Raw genomic sequence first — 18,268 nt, 5'->3', positions numbered from 1 at the left:
GCGGTGCAAGGTGAATGAAACGGCGGAATGTGAATGAGCAAGAAATGCAACGCGCGCCTCAGGCGCCACAAGTTATTCCGGTCAATCAATGATGATGAATCGGAGATTTAAAACGGCATAGCGGCTACATGATAAAATAATATTTGTCCTAAAGTATCATGACCTGGACATTTAAAACTATTTTTCCTAGACTTGGTTTGCTTAACCTTCGTCTCTTCTGTATACAAAGCAAATACGCACCGAGTGATATGTTTGTGAGTCCGTGCAAATGTTGTATTTATTTCAAGCTTAGTTGTCAAACATTGATCGGAGTGCGAAAAGACAGGGACCGGCGGAGTCCAAACGGCTGGGGTACGAGCCTATTTCTTTCTTTGTATCATCAGATGAAAGACTGAAAGACCGCAGTTGTTGTCAGAATCGATCCCTTTGTTCCTTCGTGTCTTAAAGGTCCAGTCAAACGCTATGGACGGCATAATCCTTTGGTTTGACCTCCGTCTGGAACCACAACTCACTTCGTTCAAGTCCAACGAGTTTGTTAACATAGCAAACACAAGTTAAAGCGAAGCGAGTTCAAATTCCAACACTGACCGTCGCCTATCCATATACCATGGAAACCCAATCTATCCATCAAGGTAGCTCTACGGGTACGCTTTAGTTATGTCTGAGTGTTATCATGATATTCTAATTCATGTTTTTTAGCCCCCGGCGGTGATTCCACACCACTGGCTATTGATTCTTTTCATCCAATTTTCTCTGAGTTCGGTCCACATTATCTGATTGCACAAAGACTTGACGGAGATGATGTCTATGTAAGTCTTTTCCTATACTTCATACACGTACCCGCAATCCAATCTCAGTCATGTTTATCTCAGCTTCTGCATGGAGAAATCCCACCAGACGTTGTCAAAAATGTCTCTTCCTACCTCCGAGGCGTTCACGAGTATACGTTTAAGGAGTCCAACGAACGTGGCCCCGTGCAGAATATCCATCCTGGAGCATACCTACGACTCGTTCATCTCTTGAGCCAGGCTTCACCTGGGCCCCTTTTCCCTTCTCTTCGATCCTTGCGTCTCCATGGCCCAGCATCTCTTGATCACTTGGGCTTATTTTTGACGCCTTCACTCCAGACGCTTGAAGTGGTCCATATCCCTGAACAAGATCATGTCATCGTTTCAAATTTTCTTGAAACTTTGACGGAGTTTGGCAATGAATCCAATCTGGGTGAAGTAACCTTGGGGCCGGGGACCATTTGTGTTGATTGGTGCAGAGCATGCCCAAAGTTCGACAAACTCCACACCTTGAAGATTGTATACGAATCTGATACTGCGCTTGAATATAATCTCCTCACGATTTTGGGAGATCTTCCGCTCCTTAACTCCTTCGAGCTCGATGCGACACTGGCCAAACTTTATCGAGACAGGACATCGATTCCTGTGAACGAAAGGATTATAGCACCTCTCCCTCGAAGAGCATGGAGGAACGGTGTGCCACCTAGTTTATCATCCCACACCATGGTACCTACGAATAGGTACTCCCGTTTAAAGCAACTCTCTATCGAGGGATCCGTGGAGCTTACTAGAGATCTACTGTCTCTCATCGGCTCTCGGGAACTTCAGAAGTTGACCTTGCATTTGATATCTTTTCCAAATTCTCTGCAACACGACGCCTCTCAGTATCTAGGTCTTATCGATCAATGCTTAACCAAGTGGACCAATAGTCTCGAAGATATCAGTCTGCAATTCAATCAGCGAATGTATTCACGACCCAATTCGACTCCTACGGCACCAGCTAATGAGACAGCTAGAGTCATCATATATCCGAACATACCTGCGACCCTTGCTCAAAATCTCGTATCCCCAGTAAATCTGACCCGACTCAGCATTTCGGGATTGAGTCTAGGATACGCAGCACTCCGTATGTTGCTCGTTACAAGACAGACGACACTCAAATATCTTGACCTTCCGGTCAATAACGATACACCTTGTTTGCAATTGCTTAATTTGCGAGAAATTGCACTCGCCTTCCCAAATCTTCTCAGCCTTGCTTGTGGAATCGAATTTAGTACAGGATTACCCCGCACAGAAGACTTTCCGCCTCATTGTAGCGCTTTATCTCATGGGCTAAACCGTCTCCTTCTTGATCCTGTCGATTCGAATCTTCCATCGACAGTACAGCATGCCGACGTTGCGCGCTACGTCAATTCTCTTTTTCCTAATCTTACATTAATCTCTCCCTTTTCTCCCTGGAAAAAGATTTCCAAATCTCTGAAGCTTCTTCAGACAGTGAGACTCGACGACTTGTATCGTGCTCCTATAATCTAGTCTCTTATCTTCTTTTATCCAGCTCTTATCAGTTATCTTTCATGGTAGTATAGTTTCTACCACAACGTTTATGCCAGTATGATAGCATCAATATGTACTAAGAAGCGCCCAATCAGAAAGAAGGTTTGGCGCGAATGTCTTTTCTTCAATTAAGTTTAAATAAAAAGCAGCTCCTAAATCAATCCAAGTGCATTGAAAGGGTTGATACGTCGTGGTTAGGACCCCAAATTTCTGGCGCAAGGCACAGATTGGCGGTTGGCCCAAGGTTTTGTGGCTCTTCGATTCCACAAAGGGGTCATTCAGTCTGTTTGATCGGAAATTCCCGATGCCCTTTATATTGACACAAGGTCCACTTCGTCGCTTCTTCCACAACAACTACTTCAAACCTCTGCCACTTTTACTCAACACTACTCCATTCTCCAAATACTTTCCCCAGCATATCTGATATAATCTCTCACTCCATTCATTGAAACGGTTCGCCAAATTGTCTCCAGTTCCTGATTTTCTTACTAACGGTCACCGACCATAAAAGTGTCGTATGCCACAAGAGACATGGAGCCTTCCGCCCAGAAAAATTCCTCTGCATGTACGCATTAGATGATTGGTAAAATAAAACCCGCTGATTACAAGTTTTTAGCCAATACTTCACACTCCAGTTTGGTAAAACTTGATTCCTTTTTTGACCTATTTTCCCTCTTTGGGCCAGTACACTTCTCTCCGACACTCTTAGTTCCTAAGGCAACTAACGTCTACGTAAGTCTATGCTCTATACCTAAAATACTATCTCATACGATATGTGTCCACAGTTCTTGCGCGGTGGTAACATTGACAAAGACACGATAAACGTAGTTGTTACATTCGCCAAAAGCATTGGCCAGTTTACGTTGAAGGACTTGACTTCCGGAACTGGAACGATACCCGAAAAGTCTATTCATCCAGGCTCTTTTCTGCGCTTGATTGCTCTCTGTTGTCAAGTGAACCCTGGACCCCTCTTCCCATCCCTTCACACTTTGAAGATAGATGGTGCTGGGACATCTCTGAATCAATTAAATGTCTTCCTCACGCCGTCTCTTAGGACATTCGAGTTAACGAACGTCGACGTGATATATCATGAATCAATCTCCATCTTCTTATCAACTCTGGCAGAAGAAGCCTCAAAGCTAGCTCACATATCCTTTGGACCAGGGCCTGTCCCGACGGACTGGTTAAACTTGTGTTCAAAATTCAAGGAACTCAGCCACTTAGAGATCGTTGAAAGCGTGCAGCTCAAATCTTACGATTGTATTCAAACCCTTGGGGGTTTCAAAGCATTGGAATCACTCAAAATCAATGTCCCAATAAGCACAGAGTACATTCCAAAGCTTCAAATGCAACCCGCTATCTTCGGGGGTCCAAGCCTTGCGAATTACAAGTTTTCTCGAGACACATTTGTTTGTTTGACGTCACTCATTGCCGTGTTGAAGCTGGATATCATTCACGACCTTCTCAATCTCATTACCTCCAAAAATATGAAATTCCTTTCTCTTTCCCTCACTCACCATCCTCAAATTTCCCATTCTGAAAGCGTCGAATTATTTCTGAAGCTGATGAAACATTTCATTAAGGAGTGGCAAAACACTCTTGTCTACATTTCTCTCCAATTTCCGAAACAGATAATTGAACAACCTTTTCCTGCATCGTCCTCTGCATCCAAAAAGACGGCTACGGCTTCAAGTTCTCCTAGGTTTCCAAGTGAGGTTCTCCAAGTCTTATTGCAATCCCAGAGCCTGGAACAAATATGTATATCTGGGATCGGTATGGACTTCATACCAGCCAATATATTCTCCGAGTCTGGCTGTAGGACGAAGCTTAAGGAGCTCCAGCTGCCTGTGCACAATGACTCAGTTGGCATACCACTAATGTCACTGCGACAAATTGCGGAGACGTACCCCAGTCTTGTTTCTCTTCGATGCGCAATCGACCTCTGTAGCCCAGTTCCCCAATCTTCCGACACTTCCGCCTCTAACAATCCACTGACTCATAAGCTAAAATTTCTCTGCGTCACGGATCCCAATTTCGTCAAAGAGAAATCCACAGTGAATGAAGAAAAGCTGCACGATATTGCACGTCACATCAACATCTTGTTCCCCAATCTTGAAGATATTATTGCAGAAGGCGTTGATGACTTCTCCTATTGGAAATCTATATACCGGCTGGTTAAACTATGCCGAATTGCTGTAGTAGACGAAAAGCGACGTCCTCCACCTTCTTAAATTATGGTTTTTAAGCTAGACTATCGTACATGTAGTATATAATTTACTCCCTGTACCTCGGACTCACGGCATTTGCAAATGGTTGTAAATGGTTGCCTAGAATTTTCGCGGTTTAAGTTATGAGAATGTTTAAACGGAAACTAAGCTTACTGGTTCATCCAATGTCGGTAGAGGACCAGGTGGCACCGTGGTCTAGCACAGCGGACTCTGTCTTTCAAGGTGTCTTTGTTCAAGTCGCGCCGACACGCATTCAAAAACCTTTTTTCTTGGTCACCTGATCGAGTCGAGCCCTAGCCAGTCTACAACTCGTGGCTCCTACTTTTCTTCCTTCTACTCTGTCGTTAAAGCACGTTCCTTGAGTGATTTCAGGTATTTCAATTCAACTTACTGGAAGGGATGCTTACTTACGTTGAGTTGTATGCTTTCTTCTATAGGCTCCTGACTTGTACCCAGTGCTAGCTAACACATTTCCTCGACCGCGACAATAACTTGAATAAGTTATATGCCACAACAACATGCAGTCATTTTTTGTGACAGACTCCGAGAAAAATTTCATTGCACGTAAGCACGAATTTCTCGTCAGTGATTTAAGTCAGCTTGTATCAATCCAATCCATTCTGCAGCCAACAATTCGAAGCCTAAATTGCTAGCAGTTGATTCCTTATTCCCGCTATTCTCTCAATTTGGACAAGGATACTTTTCTACGGATTTTTTCAATAAAGCATTGGTATCTGTCTATGTAAGTTATATCACCATTCATTTATATTATCATCTTATAGGGCATTCGTTTTAGTTTCTACGTGGTGGTAACATCAAGGGAGATGTCATAAAGAAAGTGCTTTCGTATGCCGAAAACATTGGTCAGTTCACTCTGAAGGAGGACGCTGGAAGTGAACGTCCAAAATCTATCGACCCTGGGTCTATTGTGCGCCTGGCGTACATCTGCGGCCAGGAGAAACGAGGCCCACTTCTTTCATCCCTTCAAACTTTGAAGATAGATGGCGCTACGACGACTCTATGTCAATTGCCCTTGTTCCTCACACCGTCTCTCAGATCGGTGGAGATATCGAATGTTCAAAAGCCCTTTCACGAAAATATCTTGGTTTTCTTATCATCTCTGGCGGATGAAGCCCCCTTGTTAACTCACTTATCCTTTGGGTCTGGATGTACACCCGCTGATTGGTTGCCAACTTGGTTTAAATTTGGAAAACTTCGGCATTTAGACATCACTGACTGCATGGACCTACAATCCTGTGATGTACTACAAACTTTGGGAACCCTGATGGAACTTGAATCATTAAAGCTGGATGTTAAATGGAGCACACAGTACGTGGGCAGGTCAGATCGACGGATGAACCCAGCGATATTCGGGGGCGACATGAAAAAAGACGATGCCGCAAGCACTACATCAAAACCGGGCTTCCTTACTTCATGGTTCATAAATCTGAAAACCCTTAGTGTCACTTCACAGCTAAAGATTATGGACGATCTACTCAGTCTCATCGACTCTAAAAATATGCAAAGCATTTCTCTTGACCTTATTCCTGAACAAGGTTCCCTCGCTGATAAAGTCATATCGTCTCTGGAGTTATTCAAGCAGAGCACCGGGAAGTGGGCAAACACCCTTGTCAATATTTCTCTCCAATTGCCTGAAGAGGTCATTGAAAAAAAATGATTTCTTCCCCTCTAGCTCTAAGTCCCAAAAGAAGAAGAAGACTGCAGCGGCTGCAGCATTCCCAAAGCTTTCAAGTGAAGATCTCGAAATATTGCTAAAGCCTCAAAATCTGGAGAAATTGGATATATCTGGTATCGGCTTGAACTTCACGCCGTTCGATTCGTTATCCTCTAAGAAATTAACCAAGCTCAAGGAGCTCCACCTTCCTCTCCACAAAGGTTCTTCGTACCTCACGTTTGAATCGTTGCGTCGGGTTGCAGAGACGTTCCCTAGGCTCATCTCTTTCCGCTGCGGAATCGACCTATGTAGTCATGTTCCTCAATACTCAAACACCTCGGCAGGCAACAGTAATCTGTTGGCTCATCCGTTAGAAATCCTGCACGTCGGCAAATCTAACGCCGTTAGCAACGCCTTCGCGATGGAGGAACAAAGACTTCTCGATATCGCACGTCATCTTAACATACTTTTCCCCAATCTTAAACGCATTGAAGTTTCCAAGGATGAGAGCGATTTTTGCCGTTGGGAATCCATTGATCGTATGGTTAAACTATGCCAAAGTACTAGATTGGACGAAACGTGCCGCCCTCCATCTTCTCAGTTCTGTACCATCTAATTTTGTATCTTAAATATAATATAATGTGCACTGACCTCGAACTTGGTATTTAAGAAGGCAACCTGTACTGATCTAATTGATGCGTTAAGGCTGGTATCGTTAATGTTTACTGCATATTCAACTTCAAGACAGCTTTCTTCGCTCAACCAACTTTTCCATACAGACTTTGAAAATTGAGAATTATGAGATTCAAATATATCACCACCGACCGACGGGCATGACTTTCAGTTTTTTTCAAGCAACCAAATTGCAGTGACCTTCCTAATCGCACCAAAGCAAAAGCAAAATACGCGATGAAAGCACATCGAAAAGACCGAACAACTAACACAACCACCCATCCATCCATAACCAAATTTCATTTTTCTTTATACCCAAATCCAATCACTGATTAAACACGTACGACCCCCGTCATCCCCTCACAACACCCACCGTGACCTCTGGCGCACCCTCCTCGCCCATCTCCTTATAATCCCTTGCGCTGCCTGCCGGCGCAATCGCACTCACACACTTTTCCCACGCCCACCGCGTCAGCTTCAGCACGTCGTCGTCGCCCAGATCATGTCGCACGTGCAGCTCAAGCGTCACCACCAGCGACTCCGGCTGCGACTGCGCGTGGTGTTTATACGTCGTCGATGTTGGTGAATGCAGGGAGGATGACGATGAATGGGAGGTGGCGGACTGCGCGTAGCTTGGGGTGAGCTGCCAGATGTGTGGTGCTGGGAGATGGACGACTTGTGGATGGCGTTCGACCTGGATAATGTTGAAGGAAAAACAGATAGACAAAGAATATACGTTAGTGGGGTTGAAAAGGGGGGACTCTAATCAGTTATACAAACGTACCTCACGCATGGCGCGTAGGAATGACTCCATTTTTCCGCTGGAGAGCCCACGAGGGGGACTCGTCTGAAGGAGAACCGTGCCAAGCACAGTAGACGCGCCATACGCGACCTTGAACGTCAAAGCCGCAATGATGAACGCCAACACCAGGTCGGCCATCCGGTGCTGTACCCTGTCGTCATCATCCCAAAAAAGAAAATTTGAAAGATAAAATGGCAAATTGACATCAGACACAAATCCTAAACAAAACAAAAAAGACAACGAGACGCACGGTGGTATAAACAGCGCAACGGCCAAAATCGAAACACAGAAAAAGAGCGGGCTTGCAATGAACGGATTCGACGCAATTTGGGCGACGGGAGATGTCGGCGGTGGGTCGTGGTTATGCCGCGATGGCGACCACACAGAGCGAATTAGTGAGGGAATCGATGGTATACGGTTTCCGGTAACTGATTCATAAAAAAGACATACACACAAACACAACAAAAAAGTGAATAAGTGATCATGATGATCAAATGAAGTGGGCAACGTACTATTCAGTATTTTAACGTTGTTCTCGAAAAAGATTGCAGTTCCTAGAAGTGAAATGAATGTAATAAAGGTCATAATGATAGGGAAATCAATGCTGTTGGTGTAAATAATTGTAAAGTCAGTAAGTTTTGAACAAATGTGATTACAAGTAAATCAAAACATACCCCAAGCCCTCCTCCTCATCTCCATGGTGGTGATGGTGGCCCTCTCCGCCACCTGCGCTCAGCAGCAGATGTTCGACCGTCTCTTTACATACATAAACAGACGAGAAGACTAAATACACCGCCTGAGCAAACATCAACACAGTCTCCACCCGTCCATTTCTAAACATACGAGAAAAAAACACAAATGTCAAAAAAAAAGGGTAGATAAGAAAACAGCGAAGCAGCACACACCCATACGGTCTCCGGACCTTCTCCCTCTCCTTCAGTGACCCAGACCCCGAGGCAAGCCAGCCCGGCACGACACCCGCCAGTGCAACACCAAATGCATCAAAAACAACCCAATATCCGAGCCCTGTGCATGCAAGCGATCCAACCTGCTGCCCGACAACCCACAACCACGCCCCTAGCACGAACTGACTCGATGCTGCCACCACTGCCGCCGACGAAATCGCCGGGGGCTCTGAATGCGGCGGCAGGCGAGAGTGCACCGCGTGGCCGTTTGTCTGTGAGTGTGTCTGGGTTTGGGCAAGTCCGAACTTGCTTTGCGTCGCGGACGCGGAGTCGGGGTATGAAGAAGATATGGGGCCCCACGGCGAGATGGGAGTTGGCGTCGGATTAGTATGTAGATCTTCCTCGCGACTTGCACCTGTGCTGCCAGGCTCGAGGAACGAAAAAAAGTTGTGCGAGAGTGAGTGCTTGTGGTGGTGTCCGCGCTTGGATGTGCCAGACGAGGTGCTCGTGGAGGAGGTGCGGGGAGCCGTCATGAATTCAGGAGTGGGGAGGCTCGAGGGCGGCCGTGCACCAAACGTGAAGCCCTGTCCGAGCGGCGTGACTGGCTGGTGCATCGACCGCCGCGAGCCAGGTATGCTCACGCTCGACCCTGCAGACGGTATCAGCGTTGCCTCCTGCTCCTGTGGTCCACCAAACTCGACCTCCTGCGAGCCGTCTTCGGATATCGTGCTATGGGGTATCGATCCAGGCCGGGGAAAGAACACCGACAGATTACGAGAGTGCATCCTCGAATGCCTGCGCTTCTCCTTGGCCGCCGCTGTTGCTGCTGACGTTGTAGACGGTGCTGGCTGGCTGCCATCTGCTTGCTGTTGCTGCACAGATTCGGGAGCCGAGTGCGATACGGACATATTTGACGGTATGGTACTTCCAGCACTCGACACTCCGGGGCTCGAAGAGCTCATAGGGAAAGAAGACGACAGAGGAGACGGTGAAACCGGAGAAAAGGGGGTGGATATGGACCGCGTGCGCGAATGTGAATGGCCATTCAGCTGAGGTGGCATAGGAGCCGAGAACGAGGACCTGTACGGTGAGGGCAATGAATGACCATTCAACGGGCGCGGTGCAAAACTCGTTCGGAATGGACCTGCTGAGGGCGGGTTGGTGCTCCCCGTCGTCGACGAGGATATGGAGGAGTTTCGATTGTGACTGAATTGGTGCGGTGTGGATTGTGTCCGCGTGCGCGGTGGGGGCGCTGATATGGTTACCGATGGCAATTCGTGCTCTTCTGGCACCGAAATTTCAACAGTCGGCGGGGGCGTTGGAAGTGGAATATCATCCTCGTCTTTGCTCGACTTGCGTCTGTGAATTTGTTGCGTTTGGGACATCACAATGAAATGAAATGAAGAAAGCCTGCTTTGAACAAGGCCTTTGAGCTCGTTCGGAGACCATGTGGACACAAGTAACCACTCACAGTTGTATCGCCCGCAATATCAAAGGACACCAAAAAGACGCATTAATACCCAAACTGTCCCTAGATCAAAGACAGAGCCTTTGCTAGCGCCCGCCGCCAACATAAGCTGTTGATAAAGTGACACATATGATAGAAAATATCACACCTGGAACAAGCCAATGAGCTGGCTGCAAATTGCGCCAGATACAGGCAAATTTTGGGACCACGAATAGACTGATTATAAATATCAGTTCTTGGGTGCACCTTTCGCGTCCGATAACGAAAAAGATGGAGGTAGAATGCTGGTAAAAGGTATGATAGTAGAACGATGCTACTCCGTTGCAAACCCGCTTCATCCAACAAAACGCGTGATTTACACATCGCCGGTCCGCTTACCCGCCGACGCCAAGAAACTGATCAAAGGCCCACAAGTTGCCCAGTGAGCCTTTGAAAGCCTAAATCTAACAGTGAGCAGACCTTGGTGATTTGTTAAAGGGTACAATGGTCATCTATACACTGTAAAAAACGGCAATAAATTTATGGGATTATTTGTAGAGAGGCAGATGCAATTTTGACATTTCCAACGTTTGGAGGTCAAATCACTCATTGTCAAGGTGAACACACCAAATTAAAGGAACTTCAAAAACAAACCAGGAACTGTTAATATCAAAAATCCTAACAGTATTCAGTATTTATCTTTAATCTTCCTGCTGGAAAAAACTGGAAAAATAAATGTCATGTACGGGACCGCCGGGCGCTTATATTTAAAGTATCCGGCTTCAAAAGCCGCATCACACAACAAAACACGAAAGAACAAATGAATGATTTGATCTAGGCTGCAGCATATACATTATTTTACATGGTATGTCGACTTTTTTTTCGCACTCGCTAGACGTCGTTTCTCCTTCCTCCCCTGCCCTTCCCTCCGTCCACCCTACATGTAGCGTACAGAGTCGAAGAGAAAGATCAAAGGGAAAGGAAAGGGGACACTACAAACTAAAATCCTGGACACACTGCGATAGATATACAATGGAGGGACACTTCACGAATTGAAACCGAACAAAACAGCAAACAGAAAGACTACGGAGAGAGAGAAAAAGAAAGAAAGGAAGCGGCGCCATCCGACAACGATTAGGCTATATCGAGGAGAGGAAGGTATAGTCGAAGGAGCAGGCGTGGAGACGGGAACGGACACAGGCGCAGTCAACTTGGACTTGGAAGGTGAGGTCGAAGTCGATGGCTTGGTGGGTAGAGCTAGTCAGGCGCTATCAGCGACCTTCTTCTTGATGACCTCAACAACGTCCGGCTCAGCCAGAGTGCTAAGGTCGCCAAGCTGATCACCCTCTCCCGCAACGATCTTGCGCATAATGCGTCTCATGATCTATAGGATAAATAAAACGCGGAAAAAAAGCAAGGCAAAGTATGGCGTCAGTCACAGCTACAAGCAATGCTAAGCAGATAGCGCCGTTCATCGGACGCAAACGCACCTTTCCTGAACGTGTCTTCGGAAGGTCAGAGACGATATAGATCTTCTTGGGGGCGGCGAAGGGGCCGATGACTTTGCGGACCTGGAGGACGAGTTCCTTGACGAGGCTTGTTTCGTCAGCGGGATCGAAGGCGAATTCACTATTACCATAGCATCAGTTGTCCGTTCTGAAAAACGAAAGGTGTTAAAAAGGAACTCACGGCTTCAAGGTGACGAAAGCATAGACAGCCTGTCCGGTCAGTTCATCGGCAGTTCCGATAACTAGATTGATAACGGAACAATCAGCATGTGGGGTATCGGCCATCAGCAACAAATACACACGCACCGGCAGTCTCAGCAACACCCTTGTGGAGAATAAGCGCCGACTCAATCTCAGCAGTCGACAGCCGATGTCCGGATACATTGATAACATCTGACCACGGAAGAACTCACTCGTTAACACAACTCAAAAGGCTAGAGCCGAAATGAAACAAACGTACCGTCAACACGGCCCTTGATCCAGATATAACCATGCTCATCTCTCGCAGCACCATCTCCAGTGTAAAAGTACCCGGGGTATGGCTACAATGTAAAAAAAGTTTCCATGAGTAAACAGCGACACCGGATGCATAAAAATGTAACTTCATTTTTCCTTACCTGCATGTATGTCTCGAGGTAGCGTTTATGATCTTGATAGATTGTTCGCGCAATTGATGGCCATGGGTGCTTCAATACCAAAACTCCCTCCACGTTATTGCCCTCCAATTCCTGAATGCAACAAAAGAAGAAAGCATTTAACAACACTACGAAATCAATCAAACAGAAAGGAAATAAGCATTACTCACCACACCAGTTACGGGGTCAAGGATAGCAGTCTCGATACCGAAGAATGGAACCGTAGCAGATCCAGGCTTAGTCTCAATAGCACCAGGGAATGGGGTAACAACAATGGACCCGGTCTCCGTTTGCCTTTACGAAAGAAAAGAAGGAAAAATATCGCAATTTAGCCTTCTGAACCCATGACCCTCTCGGAAACACTAGAGACGCAACGTACCAGAAGGTATCTACAATCGCACACTGCATCTTCCCCACATGTTCATTGTACCAATTCCAAGCCTCCGGATTGATCGGCTCGCCAACGCTGCCTAGAACGCGCAGACTGCTCAGATCGTGGCCTTCGACATGGTGCTCTCCAAGGCGGCGGAGGAGGCGGATGGCGGTAGGCGCAGAATAGAACTGAGTCAGTTGGTGCTTCTCCACGGTCTGCCAGTATCTCGATGGCGTGGGGTATACAGGGGTCGATTCAAACACGGTTGTAGTCACTCCGTTCGCAAGAGGACCATAGACGATATACCTGAGATGAGATGATATTGATAGTCAGCTAAAAATAGTCTCAATGTGAGTTTATCAGATCAAGGTACGCACGTATGGCCTGTGATCCAGCCTACATCTGCCATACATGCGAACTTGTCGTCGGGGTGCACATCGAACACATATTTTACCGTCAGAGCTGCACAAAGAAGGTATCCACCCGTGGTATGAACAACACCCTTGGGTTTGCCGGTTGATCCAGAAGTCTAGAAAAAAATATAGCTATTTCAGCAACCGAACAGGAAGGATCTCGGTGGGCAAAAATTGTGAAACTCACATAGAGAATGAATAGAGGATCCTCCGACGACATGACCTCGGGTGGGCAGTAGTTGGGAACCTTGAGGATCTCCTCGTGCCACCACTTGTCCCTGCCTTCCGTCCAGGCGACCTTGTTACCCGTTCGTTGGAGGACGAGAACATGTTCGACAAGAGGGCACTCCTTAAGCGCGGCATCGACGATAGCCTTGTTCGCGATAGTTTTTCCACCGCGCCTACCCTCATCCGACGTGATCAGGACGCGGCTCTTGCAGTCCTGGACACGATCGCGGAGCGATTCGGCCGAGAATCCAGCAAAGACAACCGAGTGCACGGCGCCAATCCTCGCGCAAGCAAGGAAAGCAGCGACGGTTTGCCAGGTCATTGGCAGGTACACAGACACAGTATCGCCCTTCTTGACACCGAACGATTTGAGAACATTGGCGACGCTCGACACCTCGCGGAGGAGCTCAGCGTAAGAGATCTCCCGCCCCTCGCCGGGCTCGTCTGCCTCGTAAATGATGGCGGTCTGTACGGTTATCAATAAACAATTCGATGCGAGCGATTGCGCAATGTAATGGCTTACCTTATCGGGGTGCTTGAACGCCCAGCGGTCGACACAGTTGTATGAGGCGTTAAGTCCACCTTCTGGGAACCAAACGATGTCGCCAGTGGCAAAACCGCCCGCCCGGACGTTCTTGAAAGGGCGATCCCAGTGGAGCATAGCGTGGGCTTGCTGGAGACATAAACCCACTTCAGCGATCCTGTCCATGAACATCAACAGTTGGTCTACACACCCTTGCCCACCAATTATCGGACTCATGTCCTACAGTCTCCTTGTGCGCCTTGTGGTAATCGTCCTTGTGAGGACCGACATGGGGCTTCTTGGGACCTGACTTGAGACGTGGTGCAACAGGGTGAATTGGTATGGTCTGTTCAGCCATGGTGTGGAGTTGGTGGGGGCAGAAAGATGAAAGACGATTTAAGGCGTTGGGGTCTTTTCTATAATCACTCTCCGTCCCATGGATATTCCATTAGGGGCCACTTCCTAAATCGAGCGACCGATCACAGCCAAAGTAAATTTCTATGTTTAGCTTGGCACATGTTCTGCATTTGCAATTCAAAAAACCCAAACATATCGGCATCCTGAACTTTGACAGTCTATTACCAGGGCCATGAGATCGCGGTGAACTTGTCAAAATCCCAGTTTAGCGTTATCGATTTCATTTATCACAAAGCTGCTGCATCAGATTTAACCAGTAGGCCTTGAAGGACGAGCAATACGCGCTAGATGTAAAAGCACGTCAAAGAAATTATCCCATTACGATAAAACAAATTACCCCGGAATATCAAAGGGACCATCGGCAGAGCGGGTGTACTTGGCTCCTCCGGCGCATCGTGGAGCAAAGGCGGAGGAGCCGACGGAAACTCCCCAGGGGGCAGCGAGCTTAATCTAACAGACACACTTGATCAATTGCAATGAAGTCGTAACTTGCACCAAACTTACCCTTCATTCCAAGTCAATGTATCTTATACTTGTACTACAGTAGACCAAATGATTTAAAAGCAAGAAATGTCTTCAAATAAGAGGACCGATCTACCCCCAATTGAGCGGTGTCGCGGAAGAGAGCGGCGTTTACACATGAGCATCCGCTACTCGGGCACTCTGTTGGCTGTAGTATTCACATCCGACAAGGGTTAGCCTTGCTTCATCAACCGTTATCTTCATCTATGAAACGAGGTATGCAAAAGATGGAAGGCCGATTTGCAAAAAGAACGGAACGGAACACCATGATGTCACAGTTTCCCATCCCTCAATTCGAAAGCCGTACATCCTTGCAGCTCAACATATAGAACAATTCCAAGGTGGAGTCTTAATGAAATGATCTTTTGAAACTATGCCAGAAGTAAGCACTCGTTTAAACAGTTCCCGATGACGGCAGGCCGCAAAGAAGACACTGTCAGATATGGGCGCTTCACATTGTTACGTTCAACACCATTTTCTTTTGTGTTCGGACACAATATAGCAAGAACCGAAGGAAGTTACTGCCCATCCCTGAGAATTCGACATGGTTGCGTATCCTGACTGAATATCATAAGGTGCGCTTAATCGTACTGATTGCGGAAGAAGACGGAGTCGGATTCCTTGCCTGTAGATCTCCGAAAAACATGTCGCGGCAAACGTAAATCTGCACCCGATATGCACCCAGCACTGAGCGCTCAAGGCAGGAGCTATTTGTGTTGTTGAAAAATTCTTACACCAGGCTTGGCAACCCCACAATCAAATCCGTTGTGGGGTATGGTGGGGTACGACGGAACGTGCTATGCCGTCGCGCAAGTTGAGGAGGTCAGCAGGCGCCTCAATGCCTAGCGAAGCTTGATGGTCAACCACCAGTGCTACGAGGACCACAGTAAGCGGGAGCTATTAGGCGATGCCCGGTGCAATGTGCATGGTCACCTACTTGCCCAAACGCACTAATACCCCGGGTTTCGACGAGAACCAGAACTCTCTGGAGCGCCCATGCTCTCGCAATAATGGTCTGGAAGAACAGGATCAAAGACGGACAATAAATTAATGCGATGTTGCGGAGGGTATGAAGTTGTGCTTCCCTGTCATCGTTTAACGCATTGTGTTGTCCTTATGGTACTATTATCTTCGCCCTGATGCAGCGACCTACATAGACCGGTACGGCACATTCGCATACATCCTGGATTCCTGCAGGGTTTCTAGGTCGTTGAGAAAGAAAGGTTTAATCGGCAGTCCCGGTGTCACATATGTAGGCGTTGGGCTGAATAGGCTAGGCGAGCAATTGGAGCTAAGGGATTCTATGACAATAGGGAATGGTTTAGGTTTAGCCTTTAGACAGAAATGTCGTGTTTCGAGCTCTACTGAACTATACAGGCAAAAGCTGAGATGTAGACCTTCATGATGCTAAAGCTGCCATTGACCTCGTTTCGCGCCTCAACAACAGGGGTAAATATGTGACATTTCCTAACGTCACGGGATGTTACCCGTGACTTATCGCGCTAATGACAAAGTTGGTGCCATCACCGATGACAATTCTGGTAAACACCTCCTTCATTTAAGACTTTGACCAGCTTTGACCATTGGACACTCATTTACCCGCAAAGGCGCGAAGTAATGTCGAATAAGACGCGTACTAAAGTAAAAGAACCTACTAGTGCATCTCAGAGTGCAAAACCCGAACGGAAATCGGCCCGTAAACAATCAACCAAGGCAAAAGTCAGGACAGCTCAGATTAATTCAGAAAACGATTCTGAAGCAGACGATATTACCAACTCGGAGGCAAAGACACCCGTGAAGCGCGGACAGAAGAGAAAACAGATCCACGAGGACGAGGATGAAGAAGAGGAAAAGACGTTTGACAGCGATGCACTAGACGAGGATTCGGACTCGGACGCCAAACCCGTCAAAAAAAAGGGTCGTAGGAGTCCCCAGAAACCTCGTGCAGTCAAAAAGAAAAAAGGGGATGAAGATGAAATCGATTACGAGCTTGAAGACGGGCAGGAGGTTGTTGGTGTTGTGGTTCAAGCACCTAAAACAGGCCACGTACCCCCTGGTCAGATATCACAGAATACGCTCGACTTCCTCAGTAACCTCAAGAAACCAGAATGTAACGACCGAGAATGGTATTTAATTTATTTCGTATTCAATACCTTCATTCTATCCTAATCCCACCTACCATCTTTTCAGGTTTAAATTACATGGTCTGTGTACCCGCCATACCCGTTCGACACACACCCGAATAACTAACATCAAGCACGGTTTCGTTAATCTTCAGAACCTGTGTATCGCCTTGCCGAAAAGGAATGGAACCACTTCGTTGAAGCCTTCACCGATATTCTCGCAGAAGTCGACCCTCAAATTCCTCACCTCCCCCCAAAGGACGTCATTCACCGCATATATCGGGACGTGAGTTTCTGTTTGTTTCTTCAATTTCCTTTCGCGATGCTGCCAATGTGAACGCGACTAACAATCGATTGATAGATTCGATTCAGTAACGACAAGACTCCCTACAAGAAAGGCTTCTCAGCAAGCTTCTCACGAAGCGGACGGAAAGGCATATTCGCACACTGTCAGTTCGTCGTAGATTCTGCTTAATTGTCTGGATTGTGCTCAACCAGCTGACTGGATGGTTATATTTATATCTCAACAGATCATATGTAGGTGCACGCTCGGTTAACTTTTTTAGTGGTAGTTGACGGAATTTCCTCTCGTCGGATCTATGTTTATCTAGCTCAGGTTTGTTGTTTTCCCTGAAAAAAATGACTTGAGGCCAATTAACTGACTGATAGCCGCATCATCTTAGTTAGTCCTGGTGGGCACAGTATGATTGCAGCAGGCAGTTGGCAGCCGGGACGTAACGAACTTGCGACGATTAGGTATGTTATAGGCCTCATTTACTTTGCACAAGCCAATGAACAGCGCTGAAAACGTAATTTCCTAGGGCCAACATCCAAAGAAACCCACGTCGGCTGCGCAATGTCATATCTGCGCCTGACTTTGTAAAATTCTTTGGACCTGCAAAGCCTCATCCGAAAGGTGAAAGCCAGAACATCTTCGGATTCGAAGATGAGTTGAAAACTGCGCCCAAAGCAGTTGCGAAAGATCATAAGTGAGCCTGAATTTGAGCAACGTGGCCAGACACGCGTTTACGATATGTTTTTCGCAGGGACATCGATCTCCTCAAATGCCGTTCATTCTGTGTTTCACATCAGTGAGTAGATTATAGCTCTCAACCCTGATTTTAGAGGATGGGATGGACAGCTGACTTGGAATATTTTGTAGTTTCACAGATTCCGAAGTGCTCGCCCCTAATTTCAAGGAAAGTTTGGCGATGGTCGCAAGGGTGGTGCAACCTTTTGTTCATTGGTGAGATTTCCGCGCGTGCTTTGTCGCCAATGGACTGACCTCTGTGTATAGCCTTAATGACATGATGACAGTCACTGGAGGTGAGGACGGAAACACAGATGAAGACGATAATGATGGTGAAGGAGATGACCCCTCCGAATAGAGGATATGTATCTTATGTTGTATCTATGTTTCAGCCTCCGCTTCTCTATTGTATCACTGAATATAAT

The 18,268-nt window shown here is 46.9% G+C and overlaps 6 protein-coding genes across 6 annotated transcripts; 4 read left to right on the top strand and 2 right to left on the bottom strand.

Moving 5' to 3' along the window:
- Nucleotides 1-607: 607 nt before the first annotated feature.
- Nucleotides 608-2,321, top strand: JR316_0012924 (uncharacterized protein; the record flags this gene model as incomplete). The annotated part of the gene is made up of 3 exons (XM_047898542.1): nucleotides 608-644; nucleotides 700-809; nucleotides 873-2,321. 3 exons carry the CDS (start codon nucleotides 608-610, stop codon nucleotides 2,319-2,321), a joined length of 1,596 nt encoding a protein of 531 aa, XP_047742090.1.
- Nucleotides 2,322-2,873: 552 nt separating this feature from the next.
- On the top strand, nucleotides 2,874-4,573 carry JR316_0012923 (uncharacterized protein; the record flags this gene model as incomplete). Its single annotated transcript, XM_047898541.1, has 3 exons — nucleotides 2,874-2,907; nucleotides 2,959-3,074; nucleotides 3,128-4,573. The coding sequence occupies 3 exons, from the start codon at nucleotides 2,874-2,876 to the stop codon at nucleotides 4,571-4,573; spliced, it is 1,596 nt and encodes a 531-aa protein (XP_047742089.1).
- A 515-nt stretch (nucleotides 4,574-5,088) lies between these two features.
- Nucleotides 5,089-6,861, top strand: JR316_0012922 (uncharacterized protein; the record flags this gene model as incomplete). The annotated part of the gene is made up of 4 exons (XM_047898540.1): nucleotides 5,089-5,134; nucleotides 5,197-5,312; nucleotides 5,367-6,230; nucleotides 6,280-6,861. 4 exons carry the CDS (start codon nucleotides 5,089-5,091, stop codon nucleotides 6,859-6,861), a joined length of 1,608 nt encoding a protein of 535 aa, XP_047742088.1.
- Nucleotides 6,862-7,269: 408 nt separating this feature from the next.
- Nucleotides 7,270-10,009, bottom strand: JR316_0012921 (uncharacterized protein; the record flags this gene model as incomplete). The annotated part of the gene is made up of 6 exons (XM_047898539.1): nucleotides 7,270-7,611; nucleotides 7,702-7,870; nucleotides 7,970-8,147; nucleotides 8,232-8,323; nucleotides 8,394-8,552; nucleotides 8,625-10,009. 6 exons carry the CDS (start codon nucleotides 10,007-10,009, stop codon nucleotides 7,270-7,272), a joined length of 2,325 nt encoding a protein of 774 aa, XP_047742087.1.
- Nucleotides 10,010-11,332: 1,323 nt separating this feature from the next.
- JR316_0012920 (acetyl-CoA synthetase) lies at nucleotides 11,333-14,109 on the bottom strand (the record flags this gene model as incomplete). Its single annotated transcript, XM_047898538.1, has 12 exons — nucleotides 11,333-11,455; nucleotides 11,562-11,700; nucleotides 11,761-11,821; nucleotides 11,886-11,972; nucleotides 12,040-12,121; nucleotides 12,197-12,307; nucleotides 12,385-12,508; nucleotides 12,594-12,893; nucleotides 12,965-13,116; nucleotides 13,188-13,694; nucleotides 13,752-13,901; nucleotides 13,963-14,109. The coding sequence occupies 12 exons, from the start codon at nucleotides 14,107-14,109 to the stop codon at nucleotides 11,333-11,335; spliced, it is 1,983 nt and encodes a 660-aa protein (XP_047742086.1).
- A 2,198-nt stretch (nucleotides 14,110-16,307) lies between these two features.
- Nucleotides 16,308-18,201, top strand: JR316_0012919 (uncharacterized protein; the record flags this gene model as incomplete). Its single annotated transcript, XM_047898537.1, has 9 exons — nucleotides 16,308-16,816; nucleotides 16,881-16,894; nucleotides 16,969-17,099; nucleotides 17,175-17,262; nucleotides 17,497-17,569; nucleotides 17,635-17,802; nucleotides 17,860-17,904; nucleotides 17,976-18,059; nucleotides 18,111-18,201. 9 exons carry the CDS (start codon nucleotides 16,308-16,310, stop codon nucleotides 18,199-18,201), a joined length of 1,203 nt encoding a protein of 400 aa, XP_047742085.1.
- Between the last annotated feature and the right edge of the window lie 67 nt (nucleotides 18,202-18,268).

This window comes from Psilocybe cubensis, chromosome 13 (assembly GCF_017499595.1).
Source record: "Psilocybe cubensis strain MGC-MH-2018 chromosome 13, whole genome shotgun sequence".
NCBI classification, from domain to species: domain Eukaryota; kingdom Fungi; phylum Basidiomycota; class Agaricomycetes; order Agaricales; family Agrocybaceae; genus Psilocybe; species Psilocybe cubensis.
Note: the sequence above shows the minus strand (reverse complement) of the source record. Positions and strands in the feature narration are given on the sequence as shown.